This window comes from Echiichthys vipera (genome assembly GCF_963691815.1).
Source record: "Echiichthys vipera genome assembly, chromosome: 17".
Classification (NCBI taxonomy): Eukaryota; Metazoa; Chordata; class Actinopteri; order Perciformes; family Trachinidae; genus Echiichthys; species Echiichthys vipera.
In genome coordinates this window covers 4,152,052-4,171,785 of record NC_139842.1, presented here as the reverse complement: position 1 = coordinate 4,171,785, position 19,734 = coordinate 4,152,052, and the positions used below count along the sequence as shown (strand labels likewise).

The 19,734-nt window shown below is 42.0% G+C and overlaps 1 protein-coding gene across 1 annotated transcript in view; it reads right to left on the bottom strand.

Moving 5' to 3' along the window:
* Positions 1-3,289: 3,289 nt before the first annotated feature.
* LOC310960426 (junction plakoglobin-like) overlaps positions 3,290-19,734 on the bottom strand; it is a 124,325-nt gene continuing 107,880 nt past the window's right edge. Inside the window, exons 11-17 of the mRNA XM_083932130.1 lie at positions 15,082-15,234; positions 14,571-14,690; positions 13,334-13,484; positions 11,573-11,694; positions 10,554-10,596; positions 4,847-4,986; positions 3,290-3,460 (exon numbers count right to left, since the gene is read on the bottom strand). Of these exons, the coding sequence (XP_083788256.1) occupies positions 4,850-4,986; positions 10,554-10,596; positions 11,573-11,694; positions 13,334-13,484; positions 14,571-14,690; positions 15,082-15,234 (726 nt within the window). The 3' untranslated portion in view covers positions 3,290-3,460; positions 4,847-4,849. The remainder of the gene's footprint in view (positions 3,461-4,846; positions 4,987-10,553; positions 10,597-11,572; positions 11,695-13,333; positions 13,485-14,570; positions 14,691-15,081; positions 15,235-19,734) is intronic.

Sequence of the window (19,734 nt, the reverse complement as noted above, 5' to 3'; positions counted from 1 at the left end):
CATATACAACCAATATCATTTATTAATAGTAAGTAGTGCATGATAATGGTAGTGGGATATGTAAATTATGTTCTCATAATATTATTTTCAAATATTTTGTGGTTCAGCTCATGCAAATACTTTCTCAAGGCTTTCTTGTTTTTTGTACCAGCAGAAAAATGTGAATTAGGATTTGCTTCTTAGAAATCAGAACCAGCAGTGGGCACTATACGTGACATTTCCTTCACCCTCCATTTAGCTTCACCTTTTCCTTTCTGCAGTGCAGTCGTTAACACTCAAGGTCTGACTAATACATCTGTGACCACAGTGTAATAACTATAAAGGCATGGTTCCGGCAGTGTCTCAGTGGTATACACTGTCTAGCCATTTCACCAGTAACTATTAAGAATTCTTGCTTCTCAGGTGCCAATAAAAACTTTCCTATTTATTGCCATTAAGGTAAAAATAGTGAGTCGTTCCTACCTGTATTTCTGTGTCCTGGACGAACCTCAACCCCAGGCTGCAGAAGGCCCCGGGCCATTGTCAGAGATACTGCTTTTGTTTCCACTGTTCTCTGTTCGCTCAGGAAGTGATACTTTATTCATGTTTAGGTATCTTCAGGGGTTGGCTGCAGTGCTGTTGACTGCAGATGTGACATCACAGCACTACAAGGATGACTACAACAAACCCAGCGCCAGTAACCAGTGCCAGGATGTTTTATTCATCATTCATTTTCAACCGCTTGTCCCTGTTGGGGTCGCGGGGGGCTGGAGCCGGTCCCAGCTGACATCGGGCGTGAGGCGGGGTCCACCCTGGACAGGATGTCTATCGCAGGGCACATAAACTGTAATTTCCCTTTACTGTGGAAAATTTAAGATGCCTGAATGAAAACATGTCCTACAAAGAAATAAAGTAAAACGCACAACTTTTATGTGTACATTTACTGTCATAATTAAGTGAATTTAAATGTTAACAGCAAAAAAATGTGTCTTTTTGTCTTTGATGAATTAATTATTTTGTGACTTTTCCATATCACATTAAAATAATTGTCCTACCTGTAAAGAAAATACAGTACGTATTGCAATGTGAATTGTATTTTATTTGATTTGTTTTAATTTAGGCATTTTAAATCCACCGTAGCTTCAGATAGTCCCCCACGCACGCAGAACAAATGCATACCGAAACAGTTGAAAATAACAAAATTTAATGATTTTCAGATTCAGGAACAGTATAGCTGTGGTAGATTGCCTCAGCAATTGATAGTCATTGTAGTTGTGCTTTCTTAACATTGCAGAGCATCTTTTTGCCTTCTGTCCATGATGTCCAAATTCCAACTGCACCAACTTAAATGCAAACCATGTAGACTGTACCATGATGTGGTGATTAGAGAGAAAATGCACTGCACACCAACCAGAGACTGAACCTTTAATACATGCTGTGAGCAGCAGCAAGTATTATTATGTTATATTAGAGCTTGAAGACCCCACCCCTTTGTTTACAGTGACATACAGTCATCGACACATTTCCATGATCCACCAACCCTAGTACAAAAGTCATTTGTCATTACTGTATGTGTACGCATGGTGCAGGTACTGTAATTTATTCTGCAGTGTACTCCATGGAGCCATCAAAGGTGTGCTCATGCGGATCAGGGAGCTCTGGTCCATTTCCACTGGAAAATAACGGGATGTGAAGATCTCAAAGGGCTTTTGTTGTTCATTTCCTGTAGACGTTTGAACAGAATATCCACTTGCTGGAAGTGAGACTGGTGGGATTTGTAGTCCAGTTCCTATCTGAGGTTTTCAAAATGGCTGGGTAATCCAAATTGGCTTGTAACACTCAGATGTCTTTTTTTCTCAGTATGTAAAGGTGAAGAATATTTCAATGAGTACACAATACTACCATGCAACAACCACACATGGACACCCTCTGACATGTGCACTGTTCAAATACACAGAGGAGACATCTAAGAGACAGCAGCTGAAGGCTGGGATACACGGGTAGCATTTGGGCGCAATGGTGAAGGGTGGCAATTCAGGGACAAAATCTATTCCTGTTTAATGCTGCATTTTTTTGCAAGCAAAGATCTCAGAGCTGTAAATAGTTTTTATAGTGAATATTTTGTGATTTCAGTTAAACATTTGGTTAAACTGTGGGTTAAAGTTAACTACCGTAATTTCCGGACTATAAGCCGCTACTTTTTTCCCTCGTTCTGGTCCCTGAGGCTTATACAACGCTACGGCTTACGGTAACCAGGGGCGCGCACTACCGAGGATGCGCGAGACCGAGGCAGACATCTGGCGCCAGGTAACGAGAGCAAAACAAAGAGTAGGAGAGCTTCAGCGACAGTTTGCGCGAAGGAAGTGTTCATGCAAACACCCTCAACATGGAAAACAAACGGAGAAGTGCATATGATGCTGCTTTTAAGTTAAAGGCAATCGATCTGGCTTTCAAAGAAGGAAATAGAGCTGCTGCACGTACCCTTGACATCAATGAATGGCTGGTTATTTTGATAACGTAAACGGCCGCGGGACTGCACTTTTACTGCCGTACTACAGGCGAGCACTTTGTATTACTTTGCACTGTTGTATTATTTGTACTCTGCACGAATGCTGTTCGCCATGTCAAAGATGTGAAAGTTTGATTGAATGATTGAAAGATTTATTGTTAATAAATGGGATGCTTTGCGTTCCCAAACAGTCATCTCTGTCCCGACAATCCCCTCCGTGGTAGCAGGAACCCCTATATACTACGGTAATTACACATCAAAACGCCTGCGGTTTATAGTCGGGTGCGGCTTATATATGGAGCAATCTGTATTTTCCCCTAAATTTAGCTGGTGAGGCTTTTAGTCAGGTGCGCTTTATAGTCCGGAAATTACGGTATAATGTAATGGAATTCTTAATGACTAGTATGGGTGTTTCCTATGAGGTATCCACATGTGGGAATAGAAATCTCTTTATATCACAATTAATATTTTTTAGCAGGCATTGCATCTCTGATGTCACACTGATGCCATAACATTTCAGCGAATTCAAATTCTCTCTAACAGATGGGATGCAAAAACATTTGGTAAGGATTATCAGCAGAGTTTGGTTGAGCCGCTCCTGTTGCCCCACATGTCTGAAACTGTTAATGTAATGCATTCTTGCTTAATTTGATTGCTTCAAAAAGTTACCCGTGTAACACTGCCTCAAGACTTCAGATACCCCCCCCCCCACTTCCACCCCACAGTAAAACATTATAACAAAGTTACATATTTAATTTACAGCAACAATAAATCTTTCTTCTTTTTAATATTCAACCTCTTTTGAAAGTTCTTGATTGCAAAATGGGATTTTTTTAACCCCACCCATTGGAAAGGACTGATTCCCTCTGTGATTAAAAACTCCGATCCCCGTCTTCCTCCATTCATTCCTCCAGTCTTTCTTCCTGTGATTTGCTCATTCTCTCATTTTCTTTCAGCATTTGTTTTATTCTCCTGCAACAAAAAAAAAAAAAAAGCCAATATTCTCAAGAATGATCATCAATTAGACTGGATTCAAAAAGATTAGAAGAAATATAAAATACCACCACTGACACTACAATAAATATACATAGTAGAAATGTTACACCCAAGACTGCGCACCTAATTTTACTGGCAACAGGTTTTCTACGGCAAAATCCATCTAAATGAATAGTTCGACAATTTTGGAAGTAGGCTTGATCACTTTCTTCTCATGTCTGTGGATCAAGTAGGAAGCTTTCGTCTGGACCAAGCCCCCACCACAGCGAGTTCCTGGTCGATCCAGTACGGAGGTGCCAAATAATGCAGTTCTCCGAGTGGCCAGTAGGAGTAGTTTGCACAATAGAGCAGTTTCTCATTGACCCCCAAGTTAAACAGGCCAATTTTCACAGCATAATTAAATCTCTTTAGGGCTTGTTTACGAAAAACACTCTCGTCTGTATGTTTAAGTCATATCTCAATGGCAACACTTAGGAGGGTGAATTGTTTTGTAACAGGCTAGTTTTTATTTTATTGGGGATTAAGACTGGTGAGCAGGCGTCTGGACTTGGTGAGCCCATAGACTTTATAATAAAGATGGACGTAGCTTCTGGGTCTAAAAAGGTGAAGCCAATGCAGAAGTATATTAAATCTGCATTTTTTCTACTGGTCTATGGAAAAATAAGCATACTTCTGACTTTTTTACCTCAGCAAATTACTTTGTGGTCTCAGTCGTTTCAAGTCTTCTTGGATGATTTTCATTCTGTAAATTATGGTCCCATTTAGAATAAACTAGACCATAAATCAGGGGATGCCTTAGGGTGCGGCTACTTTGTGATTTACAGGTTGCCATGCTGGAGCTCCCGATAGAGGCTTAATGATACATACAGGGCACTTTGTACATTAAAATAGCAGTTAACTTGTTTATGGGTGTTGTTATTGTGAAATTCTCAGGACTTTGATCCTTTCACAGTGTGTTGTCACTTTTCACATAAAAGAACAAAGCTAACGTTAGCTAGCTAGCACTAGCATTAGCTGGAACTGGCAGTTTTCAGCTGGCTCTTTGTCACTGCAGCGAACGGCGCCAGTGATTGGAGCTCCTCGCTCACCCGCCAGCAATAGTCCACGGGGTGACTCTTGTCAGCTTGTTGAAAAATCATCAGTTTCCCTCTTTAGCGTTGAACTAGGTGCAAACGGTAGACCCAGCTGAGATCTCCAATATTTGAATTTTCCCTGGGGGATGATAGTGTCACCGCTATGCAAGTGTGAGTCATTTTAAGAAACTCCATTTCTGAAATTGTCAAAAGTTTACCAATGACACAATATCTTCTCAAATAAAAGCATTGAACTTAAAACTGCCAACAGTGTTGCGTGTGTGTTTACCTGTTAGAGGGGTTCAGGGTAGGCTTGTCTTGGGTCGTAGCTCATATCGGGGATGTAAGTCTCATGGAGGTCAGGATCTAGCGGCAGGCTGTCCAGAGGCAGATCAGTGTAGCCATAGGAAGGGTAAGAGCCATCTAACTCTGAGACACAGAGGAGCAGAGAATGATTTATTTATTTTTATGAATGAGCTCTATGTGCGCAAGTATTATTGTAGACTCAACTTTTTCTGTAACCCCCTGTAAGTCCACATATTGTTGAGTGGATAAATTATTTTTCAAAATGTCAAATTATCATTAAAAACAATGGGTATGGAATAAGTCTGACAAAAAACCGTCTTCTGAACAAAATTGAATGAGATACTACTGACAGTCAGATGGTTCTGAGGCTCTAATAGGCAGTGTCCAAACTAAACTATTACTTTTGGGGGCACTCGCTTTTTTTTTTTACAATATGATGCAATACAGTCAACTAAAGCCGTGAACAGAATACTCAGACTACTGCAGAGTAATGCACTATGTCCTATAGTTGATTGGAACAAATAGGACGCAGATATGTTGAATATAGAGGTTCAGTGCACCGACTGAGTTGGAAAGTTTCGGCGCAGCCACGGTTTATTACATGCTTCACACCTGCAGGTTTATTTATTTAGGTGAAGAATTGATGAATCCCACAAACGCATGAATCCTCCCCCAATAACTGCGTACATTTTATGCATGATCCTTGATGATGACGATGCATAAAAATATAAGTATATGGCAAAAATAGCATATTGTTAATATTTTTGCTCATGTCATGTTTTCAGTGGTGTTCATGTGTTATTAAGAGCAGCCAAGCTTCCCCCGGCTCCCCTGTAGTTCACACCCTGCTGATAGGGTATTTGGCACCATCTGGCAGCACTGCTTTCAACCATTTGAACCTTATTTGATCCTATTTGATCCTGAACTGCAAGATTGCTGACAGTTTGTTCTTGGTGTGAGAAGAGTATAGAAGTCAAGTGAAAGTTCAAATCTAGCTCCAGTTTGAACATTGACGATGATTTACACTGTAATTGTGTACAAACAGGCTGTCCCATACAAATTTGGAGCAATGCAAAATAAAGCTTCAAATGTACACCTCCAAGCAGATGGAAGTCATTCCTTACCTTGGAAGATGGGAGAGTCTATAGCCCAGTTCAGACCAAAGATTTGTGATAAGATGAAGCTGTTTTAGAATGATGCAGGTAAAAGTTGCAGCGGTGTGAACACACACACTCACATCTGGACTCAAAACGGCTGATGTTGTCGTTTCAGAACATTTCAGACCTGCATATTACATGTAGTTGCAAATGTCAACTTTGTCTTGTTGCGAATCTTCGGTCTGAACTGAGCTTTAGAGGAAAATTCCCCTTGATATTTGTGACATTTGTATTGTGATTAACATTATATGAATGAGACACAGAGTGGGATTTTATGCTGCGTTCACTGGAGATGGGAATTGTCGCTGTTACCACCTGGTTACTATTCACATAAACTTGCTTGTTTCTGTTGTGGCGTCCACTTGTTGTGGCAATCAGTAAATATAGTGATGTTATTAATAAGGTGCTGGACAAATATGCATTGTATCATATGTTACCTAGTTATCAGTTGATAGCTTACATTATTTTACTTTACATCCACACGATAACGCTCTGTTAACGGTGGCACCACGGCACGCACACGCTGCATGCTTTAGCTGTGTCGTAGCTCCACATGTCCCTCGTCTGCTGCGTTATTGTCTTTCCTAAATGCCATCAAATTTGCTTACATCAAAAAAGTTAGATACAACAAGTATAAAGCACTTGATTTAGCTTTTATTTTTCATTCTTCTTATTAATAAGAATATAAATTACATGTAAAAAAAAACTGTTGAAAAGTAGCCGCTGCTGTGTGTCTTTCTGCACCATGGAGGCTCGGAAAGAGATTGATAGATGCGGTTGAGTCAGTAAGTAGCTGTCACCTTATTGCACTTTATTTATTATTATAAAGAGTTTGAATGTGATGGCCTGTAAATTCAGATGGTTGTTGATTGGCTGTCAGTGTTTCTGTTATATCATCTGAATGTGATCCAATGATATATATTTCGGCACTGTCGTTGTCATTATTGTTGTGCTGTGGATTCTACTTGAGTCAAAATGTCTTTTAAAACTACATATTTATAGTTTTCATTATGGTTATAGTTCTTGGTGTGGATGCTCTTTAATGCTGCACAGTCAAGTCAATTGCATTTGACACCAAATCACAACAAGGGATCTTGTGAAATCTTTCATAGCAGATCCAAACCGTAATTTTAAAAAGGACAAGATGAAATGTTTCCTGCAGCGATGTTCACATGTTTACAGTCAGCTCAGTTAAGTCATCATATATTTTAAGTAGAGATAGCGCAAGGTATCATAGTGGTGAGGTTTGGGTGAAACAACTAGTTGGTCTCATCTCATCTCATCGCCATCCGCTTATCCGGGGTCGGGTCGCGGGGGCAGCAGCTTTAGCAGGCGACCCCAAACTTCCCTTTCCCGGGCCACATTAACCAGCTCTAACTGGGGGATCCTGAGGCGTTCCCAGGCCAGTGTGGAGATATAATCTCTCCACCTGGTCCTGGGTCTTCCCCGAGGCCTCCTCCCAGCAGGACGTGCCTGGAACACCTCCCTAGGGAGGCGCCCAGGGGGCATCCTTACTAGATGCCCGAACCACCTCAACTGGCAACAACTGCTACAACAGGCGGCAAAAATATTACATATATAAATTTGAATCTGCCATTTTCCAGCTAGAAGAAAACTAACTGATATCATTCCAGGTTTTCCACATGTTCTGGGACACATATGAACCCTTGTTATTAACTTCACTGTGAAGTAATCTGCAGGCACTTAAGCTCAAAGTGTAAAAAGCAAAGGCCTTAGGATGAATGTGTGGAGGATGAATGACGGTGCATGTGGAAGGTGTAACCGAGAGACATCAGAATACTGAATAAAGGAGGTAATTCTGCACTGACAACTGCGCTATGAAATCGCCACCTTCAATTGACCTCCATTATAACTCATGACAGCTGTGTGTGCGTGCGTGCATGAACTACTGTGGTGGATTAAAAGTCTGGGGAAAAAAGTAGACTTGGAGATCAATAGGACCAGTATCCTCCTAAATCTCTCTCACACACACAGACAGACAGACACACACACACACACACACACACACACACACACGGGATGAAGACTTAAGCATTAATTAAAGATGTAAGATTGAGGGATTTACACAAAGTATGTACACAAAGGAAATGAGAGGAGAAGAACAATTAACAATAGTTAAGGGGGAGAAAAGAGCGAAGAGAGAGCGGGGGAACTTTCCTTATTGCAGTCACTCGTATTTTGTATTTTAAATACATAACGCCGTTACAAGTAATCCGTTACTCCCCAACCCTAGTTTATTCATCTCCACTGAAAGCAGTGGAGATTAACAGTGGTGGAAACTAACAGTGGTGGAAACTAACAGTGGTGAGGGTGATGCAGGGAGAGCCAGCACTGCAGAGTTGCAGGTAGGTGCTATATGAAGGGTGAGGTGATTTTAGTTCGTTGAACATGAGAGGAGGGTTTGAACATGATAAGAAGTTGACACGGTTTAATTTAAACTATAATATAACAAACATGATTTTAATATTGCACTAGCTTTCCCACAAGTATTTTTCCATACCTTATTCATTTTCACTGCTTTCATATTAGAGATCAGATGACGTTTTGCAGTGTACTTAATGTATGACATATTTCTGTTCAAACCATTAACGGATCTATCAGGGTTCCTCTCCAATGTTAAACTTTAAACAAATTTGTACACCCCCGCTGGTCCCAAATAGCTAGCTGTTAACAACAGACATGTGGGCTAAATTGGAGCATTGCTAGGGGACTCCAGGTGTGTCGAGTGTGAAGTTGTTTCGATGAGCAGTTCTCAAGAAAGCTGGAAGGGGCCTTATAGAGGCCAAGCATTTGGCCCTTTCTGAATAGACATGTTTGAATGTGATAATGATATCACACACACACACACATGCATTCATGTGTACGTTGCCGACAGTGGACTGTCAGGATACATCAGGTGTGGACTTAACAAAAATAGAACTGAACATTTACTTTTAAAGCAATTCTTACCTTCCTGGCATGTCGCACAGCAGCAAAATTTTAGCAACTCTGCTTCCCTCCAAAGACCCACACTCTTCCCTCTGCCTGACCTCACACGCCCCCCCCCCCCCCCCCCCCCCCCACACACACACACACACCCTGATGAAAATACACCCCGAACTCCAAGATCACAGGTTTATGTGTGTGTGTGTGTGCGTGCGTGCGTGTGTGTGTGTGTGTGTGTGAGTGAGTGGTACAGAACACAGTCTTGGTTCTGCTGTTGAGGAGGTTTACGACAGGAATACTAATATTAACTCTGTATGTGTACAGGCTGGGTGATTGTTGTGCATGTTGATGCCCAGCTTTATTTTAACACCTAGTCATTTTGTTTGTTGTCTCAAGTGTTTGCTGCTGTGTTGACAACTCAGTTTCCCCCTGGGAATTCTGTCTAATGAGCCTGTGCGGTTTGTCTGAGGCCCTCTCCACCTATTGTGATGTTTTGAGAGTTGTCAGGAAGGAAGATGCAGGGAGCTTGCGTTTGATAGAGAACACGGAGGGGGATAAAAATAGTGTGTTTTAGAGTGTTTGCTGTGTGTTAGTTTTCAGTCTAACAAGACCAAGACCACATTTTGGTTGTACTCTCTTCTTAATTTAACATAAATCATTTTAGATATTAGAACTATTGTTTCTTGCCCCACTGGATTTGGACATCAGTTGCATTGATGTTTCTCATCTCATCTCATCTTCAGCCTCTTATCCGGGGTCGGGTTCCGGGGGCAGCAGCTTTAGCAGGGGACCCCAAACTTCCCTTTCCCGGGCCACATTAACCAGCTCTAACTGGGGGATCCCGAGGCGTTCCTAGGCCAGTGTGGAGATCTAATCTCTCCACCTGGTCCTGGGTCTTCCCCGAGCCCTCCTCCCAGCTGGACGTGCCTGGAACACCTCCCTAGGGAGGCGCCCAGGGTTCATCCTTACCAGATGATCCTGAACCACCTCAACTGGCTCCTTTCAACGCAAAGGAGCAGCGGCTCTACTCCGAGTTCCTCACGGATGCTGAACTTCTCCCCCTCTCTCTAAGGGAGACTCGAGCCACCCTCAAAACCCATTTCGGCCGCTTGTACCCGCGACCTCTTTCTTTCGGTCATGAGCCAGCTTTCATGACCACAGGTGAGGGTAGGAACGAAGACTGACCGGTAGATCCAGAGCTTTGTCTTCCTCAGCTCTCTTTTCGTCACAACGGTGCGGTAGAGCGACTGCAGCACCGCCCCCGCTGCTCCGATTCTCCGGCCAAACTCACGCTCCATCGTCCCCTCACTCGTGAACATGATCCCGAGGTACTTGAACTCCTTCACTTGGGGTAAGGACTCAGTGATGTTTCTGCGATCTCATATCTCAGCAATCACTCTGGTGAGTACAGTGAATCAATAACTAAGTAATTAAGTTGTAATAGAGGGTTGGCCTTGTCGATGTCCATCGTTGAGAGGTCACCACACTAGTTCTGTGCCCTGGCAAAGAATGTTTGAGCCCCAAAATATGTTAAATGTGTATTTGTAGATGTCTTGGGAGTATTCCCCTGTTAATAAAAATACTTACCATCAGCTAGGTATGTAGGTTCCAAAGGAACCACAGTATGGGCCTGCAGAGAAACAGACAAAGACAGGGACCAACAAAATAGTCGATAATTTTGTACACTGCTATGGCAACACTGTTTCTGTCTTGAGTAGACAGGTCAATAAAGCATTTATCACAGGGGAGATGGTGAAGGTAGACACACACACACACGCACGCGCACACGCACACGCACACACACACACGCACGCGCACGCACACACACACACACGCACACGCACACGCACACGTACACACACACACACACACACACACAAACCAATTCAACTGACCAAATACTATTCTCACGCTGAACTAACATCAGTCCACTGAACAACTATAATTGCTCACATAGGAAAACACAAGTGGATGAAGAAGTGCACTTGAAGATACAAATAACTTTGGACAAAATATAAAAGAAAGAAAAAGTAAGAACCCCAGTTAGAGAGAGAAATGTGTGACTGTTTGGTACACAGCATATTTGTGGTCCAGCAGTACCACTATTGGTACTGGGTCACTACTTAATAGGGTTATAAGGTATGCAAGATGTTTTTCCTCCATATTATTAAAATTATCTGATGATCTAAGCTTAATAGATATGTTGGGGGGAGAGTTCGGAGGCTTGCGTGGTTAAGCTATGTATTAGCATTCAAATCTTTCACAAACACTGGAGGCTATACTCTGAAGGGACACTTAAAGTAAGCATAGGAAAGGATGCACAGCAAATGGGCGAGGCATTATGTTGAATAGTGTGTGCCTGTGTGAAAAATGTGCTGAGATCCAGAAAAACAAGAAGAGGAAGTTTTGTTCACCAGAGCAGTTTTAGGAAGTCAAGACTAAATTATACTTTTTTTTAAAGAGTGGGTGCACTTGTGTATTTTATTGAGATATATTGTGGGTATAGCTGTGTCTTTTAGGGTGGTGTTAGTTAAACCTTTACCTCATTACAAAATCTCTACATCCACACACACACACACACACACACACACACACAGAGCTCTTACCATTTCCCAGGCCACAGGGTCATGTTTGAAAAGTGAGTGTGTGAGCTCCACTGACACTCTCTTCCTGTAGTCTGAACTCTTGTCCTCCGAAATTCGGAACAGCACTGCTGCGGCGTAGGTGGCTGCGGGGAGACGGCAGCAATACAGTCACTTATAAACAGATTAAAGGGGGGAAGCCAGGCATTAACTTGTCCTCTCTGCCGCTCTTATGTACTCTCACTGTGCACAAAATATAAATATTCAGTTTTGCAATTGCACAAATTTAACCAATCATTATAATGTGTTTTTTTTTATTCAAGTGTCCCTTTTATTACAGTCACTGTTGCAGTTTACTGTGTTAAAATCCATATTTTTGAGTCATATTAATGTCACGCTTTAATCTCAACAAACCAACATGTAACTTTTTATTTTTCCTATGGACTTCTTCTCAGGAAGAAGTTGCCTTCAGGGAACCATATTGCAATCAGTCATTTTTAAAGATACCATAATACGCTCTTTCAGATTTGATACCTAAAACTAACCATTTAACAAAGCTTGCTGACAATGCTGCACAACATAAGGATTCAGTGAAAGAGTCACAGGAGCACATTTAAGTATTTGCCCAGCTATTTATACGGGCTAGAGGCCAGTACGAAAGAACTAGAGACCCCCTGTTCATCTTAATTAGCTATTGAAAGCTGGGGTGGGCAGGTTTTTTGGCAAAAATCCATAATAATCCTTTCATCATATTATAATTCAAGTGGCCTGAGAGAGCACTAGACGTCTGCACCTCCTCTTGGCTCAGGCTTTGGAAAATCACATGTTATTTAACAGAGTGCATTGTAATGTCTGACGACCGTAGAGGAACCAACACTAAAATTAAAATTTAGCACCATGTTTGTCAGAGTGGACGGTGCATGCTAAATTATTAGCAACATTTTCTCTTCATCTCTAACATGCTTCGGCAATATTGACAGTATTTTACACATTTGTCAGTCTAAAAGAGAGTCTGACATGAAATAGGTTGTGTATGTGAATTTGGTTTGATAATTATATGCTTATGTTTAGGAACACATTCACCCACAAGTGTAGAAGAAAGCTGATTTGCGTTAAAGATTCTGCAGTGGAGTTAAAGCCGGATCTTAACGATGCTCCGATATGTAACTGTTTCTCCCACATAACATCTTAAAGCCCACAGAAGGTGTGTAGTTGAGATCGAAATGAAGGTCAAGCATGAAAATGGGTGTGATCCAAGAAAGGGGGCTGGAAGTAGGAGGTACAAAGTAGGAAAGGGGCCATTTTCCCACCACTTTATGGTTATTTTGCATGGTGGTGTGATCCCGTGGCAAGATGGCCTCTAGTTTATTTGCTAAGTCAGTTTACATTCAACTTTGCCACATTTAAAGTCATTTAAAGCTGTGGCCTCTACACTTCCTGTTCATTTTTTTAATCCTATAGAAGAAAACGTTGTTGAAATCTTCTCTTCTGACACAATGGTTACTGTTCTCTAATTTTGATCACTGTTTTTTTTTCACAAAATAAAGGTTTTTGTTGAAGTGCCTTGGTTATTTTAAAAAAACATGCTAGTACAGCAGTAGTATAGACACAGTGGATATTCTATCAAATTCTGAACGATAAAAAAAAAAAATATTTCAGAATAAATCAAATATGAATCATTTGTTCTCTACTTTTGATCTCCAGTGTATGTCTGTGTGTTTTCATAGAATAGCACACGGTGGCTAATATCTAGTATCTCTGAAGCAGGAAAGGAGCGAGACGTACCAATTCCCTCATTGTTGGAGTGCAGGAGCTCCATGAGCGGTGCCGACGCTCCCTCTGCATCAATGAGCTCTGCTGACTGTTTGTCCAGAGCCAGCTCGCACAGGACGCCTGCTGATACTCGCTTTACATTCTCCACATACGAGTACAGCAGCTGGACACACACACACACACACACACACACACACACACACACACACACACACACACACACACACACACACACACACACACACACACACACACACACACACACACACACACACACACACACACACACACACACACACACACACACACACACACACACACACACACACACACACACACACACACACACACACACACACACACACATATATAAAGCTGTGATCTTAAAGTTTGGGGTCTTTTTTAACACGTTTTCCGTCACGGATCTTTTAAAACTGTCTATACGTGTGAAGTATGCTTCAAATAGACTTGGTTGTAGGACATGACATGTTTATATGTATTCTGAATGTCCACACAAGGGCACAGGGTGTAAAACCTGCTGTCATAAGCCGGCTGTAAATCATAGTCATTCATCTATTTTATATCTTCAAGGAGACAGTTGATTGGCTACTTAATTTCTTGCAGTCTAGTGAACCCATAGGTGTATGGTGGCTTAAGCCTACCATTATCAAAGTGCTGCTTAATTGTACTTCACAGTATTCTTACCAATCTCAAATAATCCTGTCATTTAAACTCCACACACTGCAACCGGTAAGACCTGCATGTGGCCTTTTTTTTTAAGAGAGGTGAAAAAGCAAGATATGGGGTATACGTGCAACCCACTGTACTGCGCACTTTCTGCTAACTGCATCTCTGGTAACAGTAGGGGGGTCTTAGCAGTGACGATTTAATGGTGATTTGAAGCTGTATTAATAGCTTAAAACATCTAAAAAATTAAAAACATCTTTGCTGGATGTAGATTTTTATTAAAAAAACATTTTATTTAAATTTCTGGTGTAAGGTGTTCTTCTTTCTTATTGACTGTGCATGTTGGTCTTCTGGCAAGAAGTGTTCCTATCAAACCTACGCCCTTGGTAAAATGTAAAGTGTGTTGTAGGAGAAAATAATTATCCATCACAAATATCAGACGTAACATGTCTTCGAGCGAGATATAGACTTCCACCAATGAGAACCAAATTTCTAACTCTAACTTTTTCTAGTTTGTGAAAACCTGATTTCTTCATGCCATGTAGCAAGCATCTGAGTGTACCTGTACAAACAATGGTACGGTCTGCATGTTGGCAATCTCTCCTCTGTTCATGGGATCTCTGGCCAGAATGTGCAGCGCTCCTGTGCAGCCCTCTACTATTTCCTCCATACGAACGCCATCCTGACAACAGTTAGAAAGACAGAGGAGAGTGAAGTCAGAGAAAGCAATAAGGGACGAAACCTGCTCCCCCAAATGGAGTGGAACTTGAGGGTGTTGTGATTATGGCAATGATTACATTTTGCACATAAAAATTAGCAATTTAACACAATGTTATCCCAAGTTTGCTGGACTGACTGCTTATGAAAGGGTATCTTTCTCCCTGATAGGCAGACTAGACAAGATTGACAATAAATAGGGAACAGTTCTTTATTTTGTTAAAACTCAAAGATATTTTCATAGTTCAATTGTTGTTTATTTTAGTATCGCTTGGTTTTGCTCAATACATTTTGTTTGTGTGTGTGTGCGTGCGTGTGAGTGTGCGTGTGCGTGTGTGTGTGTGTGTGGTCCAGACCTGGTATGTCTGCTGTGCGGAGGAGGCATGTCTCTGTGTGTCCTGGTGAGCCTTCAGCAGCAGGTTGACCAATCGTGGAATAGCACCTGCCTCCCTCAGTGGCGCCTGATTGGCCGGGCACAGCGCCAGGTTCCGGATCAGACCAACTGTAGCCTGAGGAGAGAACAGAGATCAAAGATATTTCTCAACAGGAAGATTCAGGCTCTATTTGGGTCAGCTGTAAATTACATGTGGTGTCTCCAAATGGCAAACTGCATGAACTGCACTAGTGTTTACCAGCCAGTGTGTGAAGCATCATACCAAAGGAAAACACAGGGATAAGAGGAAAAAGATCAACAGTTTTCTGTGGACAGTGGTCTCGCTCTCTGCAGAGGAGACAGCTGGGCCGAGTCCCAGCATGTGGACAGACACGAGAGCTTGGTGCTGTCTCTATTACACTAAAATACTACATGCATAGCCTGTAACCCTGCAGACATGTCAGAGGGAATGCCATCATTTCAAACTATGTTACAAATACAAGGAAGTTCAGAGATCATGGGAGGAATATGTATGTGAAGGTTTTGAGAAAATTTCTGGACCATAACCCCGTTTTTAGGTTTCGAACATTCTCATGACGTCAGCAATTATTCCCAGCATCTGCATATCAAAAGACCTCACATCCAATCCCCCAACCTGTACTGGTACGTGTCTGTATCACAAACTGTTAGGTCTGAAATGATTCATAATCTTTTTTGCTTCTGTATTTAGTATTTCTCACTCAGAAGAAGTAGAAGAATTACTTTATTGATCCCGCAACAGGGAAATTAAATTTTTCACTCTTATTCTTAATCATGTTACACACACACAGGCCCGAAAATACACACACACATGCACAAACAGGACCTATACATGCAATTAAGGAGAGATGTTAGAGCGAGGGGGCTGCCAGTGAACGGCGCCCCGAGCAGTTGGGGGTTTGGTGGCTTCCTCAGTAGCACCTCGGCAGTGCCCAGGAGATGAAGTGGCACCTCTCCAGCCACCAGTCCACGCTCCATATATGGTCCACACAGGGACTTGAACCAGTGACCCTACGGTTCCCAGCCAAGTCACCTATGGACTGAGCTACTGCCGCCCAAATAACAACAATAACACTGTAATATATGGAAATAATTCCACTTTTTTGAACAAAATCTGTTTAGGAAATCTCGTAGAACCTGATCCATGTTGAGAATATAGTCAGTGAAGTCAAATTCCATTCACATGAACGTTATAAAAAACAAAACAAATAAATGTATTGGTCCATCATAAATAAGTATTGTTTTGACATCGGAACCAAAACTTCGAGTCTCGTTTAGATCTAATTTGAAAATACGTAGACGACAGACGACAGAAATCACAATGGTACAGTATCGTCTTATCATATCTGTGGATAAGATATTTGCTATTGTTAAATGCACAACTTCCTGTTTCCCTTACTGCCCCTCTCCTCCCTGCCTCTGTGTCTCTGCCTCTCACCAACCCAGGCTCTGTAAAGCTACCTCGTGAAGTCACATTGTCCATTTCTCCATTACACATCATTAAACGCCAATACCTCAGTTCATTAATATAATCTGCCTGAGTTGGCAGGGCTGTCGGCCGACTGAGAGAGAGGAACCTGTGTGTGTGTGTGTGTGTGTGTGTGTGTGTGTGTGTGTGTGTGTGTGTGTGTGTGTGTGTGTGTGTGTGTGTGTGTGTGTGTGTGTGTGTGTGTGTATGTGTGTGTGTTTGTGTGTGTATGCAAATGAGAGAGGGACAAAATGGAAAAACTCATTTCCCTCTACAAGGTAATAGAGACTGACAAAGAGAGACAGAGAACGGACATAAAAGTGGCGGTGCTAGTGTATTTTTTTTATTATTATAAATTCTGAGCTACTTTCTAAACCACAGCAACAATGAATTTATCCTATTAACAAGTTCTGTGTGTTCATCAAAGCCTGATGTACCGTCTTCCTCCGTGCCACAGAGCTCCATTATTGCCCCGAAAACTATTTAAAGTGACACATACTATTGCACAGTGAGTGAATGACATATGCCTTCATTACCATGAACACACACAATGTAAATTATTTTCAATCCCGCCTACACTGTCCTACTGCCCTAAATACTCACTAGAGCACCAAATGTTGATTCATCTGTTTTGGATTCTGGCCAATGTGTCTTTTTGTCTAAAAAAAAACACATTGGCCAGCTGTTTCAGAAAATCACTGAGCCTTTTTTTTTTTTTTTTACAAATGATACTAAATATATGTAAGATGAGTCACGTATCCAGTAGGAACCAATGGGTTTGACAGGGTAGTGTGGTCAGAAAGCTGTGTTATTATTATAATGGAACATGACATTCATTCATTCATTCATCTTCAACCGCTTATCCCGGGTTCGGGGTCGGGGGGGGGCTGGATCCCAGCTGACATCGGGCGTGAGGCGGGATACACCCTGGACAGGACACCAGTCTATCACAGGACACATAGAGACGAACAGAGACGGACAACCATTCACACCTACGTGGCAATTTTTAGAGTAATCAATTAACCTAACACGTGCACGTCTTTGGACTGTGGGAGGAAACCGGAGAACCCGGAGAAAACCCACGCAGACACGGGGAGAACATGCAAACTCCACACAGAAAGGCCCAGGCCGGGATGCGAACCTGGAACCTTCGTGTAGCCTATGGAACATGACATTGAGAGCTATTTTGACGATCTATAGCGCATGGTCCAAAGTGCATGGCACGAGTGCATTTAGGGCATGTTCAACTCAACTTTTGCTAGTTAGATAGGCATATTCCTTGGGTCTATATGAATATTGGCGAGACTGCTTTTTGTTATGATGCCCCTAGCTCTTGGAACGCGCTACAGCACATCCTGAGATTGGTCGCGCTCCCTTCACTCACAGAGTTTAGGACCTTTGTCATGAACAGCTGTGTTTCTAATTGCAACTGTTTCAGATGACTGCCTTTCTTGTTTCTTGTTAAATGTATATTGTCATGTTGTCAGTTTCAAATAATGATACCAATGTCAATATTTGATTTGCCTTGTAAACTTGACAACATTGAAAATGAGGGTAACCTCAGTGTCTCAAGAGAATAAATAAAGGCTATAATATTCTTAGTGCAAGTCACAATGGGCAAAGTCATGGCTGGATTATATACTGGTCCAGTGGGGCCAGTGCCCTGCGGCTGCCAACTGCCAGCTAGCGTAAAAAGCCTCACTCCACATAAGGATAACTGCTAGGGTCCTCAGTGTACACAGCACAAGCTGACCACTAGGCTCCTAGGTGCTTAAAGCATGAGCTAATAACTAGCACCCATCAGACCCCTTGGTGTTTAAAATGTAAGTTGGTCAGTAGGGCCACTCAGGGCTTACAGTGAGACGGCCCCATTCCCCTTGGCGTCTGAAGATTAAAGAGTGAGCTGACCAGGGTCCTTAGAGTTCAACACAGTAAAAAGTCATAGTGGTGAAGCAAACACCATTGGAAATAATGGGTTTAAGAATGCAATGGTGCCATTACGGTGTCAAGCAATATACAATATAGAGAGCCTCCAGAAGACATGCCCAGGTGACTCACAGGACCATGATCCTGCCCTGGGCAGAGGAGGTTTAGTCTCTTAATTAAAACATAGGTGTGTTCTGGGCATAACATGAATCAAACCAATCAGTCATCTCCCATTCCCGTTAAATGCCAGGTGTACCTGCTTGAGTTCCCACTGATCTTGAACTTCTCTCTTAAGCTCTTTTGGTCTCATTTTACTCACTTCTGCATTTTCTGTGTGACCATCCGATTGCAACAACATGAATGCCTTCAAGCAGAGACCGTCTGAAAGTGTGTACTGTTATCCCCGTTTAAAAGATCATCGAGTCTTACTCACGCCATGACGGCAGGCTTTTCACCCCACCAGAACAGATGTAGTCGTACAATCACAACTATGTAATTTCAAGCACCGGTTGGCCTTCACATAGAGAATATATCTAGAACATGGAACAATGCAAAACCATATCCTTTAATAAAACATAGCAAACTCCTCGATGCATCAGCACCCTATAGATAGGCCTGTATGTGTCTTTTCCTGACAGGCCTGTTATTTTGTTGACCTTCCCAGCAGGGGGCAGCAGTGCACAGAGCAGATGAAGTGTGAAAGTTGACATTTTAACTAAAACATTAGGTTTAATTTGCAAATCTGAATGTCAAAATATGAGTCATATTAGACCAAGAGGGAGAGGCTTTTAGTGTCTTCTGGATCAGCTGATCTGAAACTGACACACACACACACACACACACAAACTTACAAAGTGAAGCTAATGCTGGAATGAACTGGAATTCATTTACACAGTAAGAGAAAATCAGGGCACATATACAGTAGATCTGTGTGTGTGTGTGTGTGTGTGTGAATATTTGTGTCTGTGTGTGTGTGTCCGGGGACACACCGGGTATATAGGTTGTCAAATAAAACCTGATTTAATTGTAGGATTCGTTTCAATCTGCACTCAGCTGACACCCTGGAAAAGATAAAGGGTCAATATATACGTTAACTGTCCAAGTGTCAGCGGGCAGGCTGCTCTCAATCACTGTTCACACATAAGTGAGAAAAGTAATGCACAGTAATTTGTGTGTATTCCTCAGATTTATTTTGTCTGTATT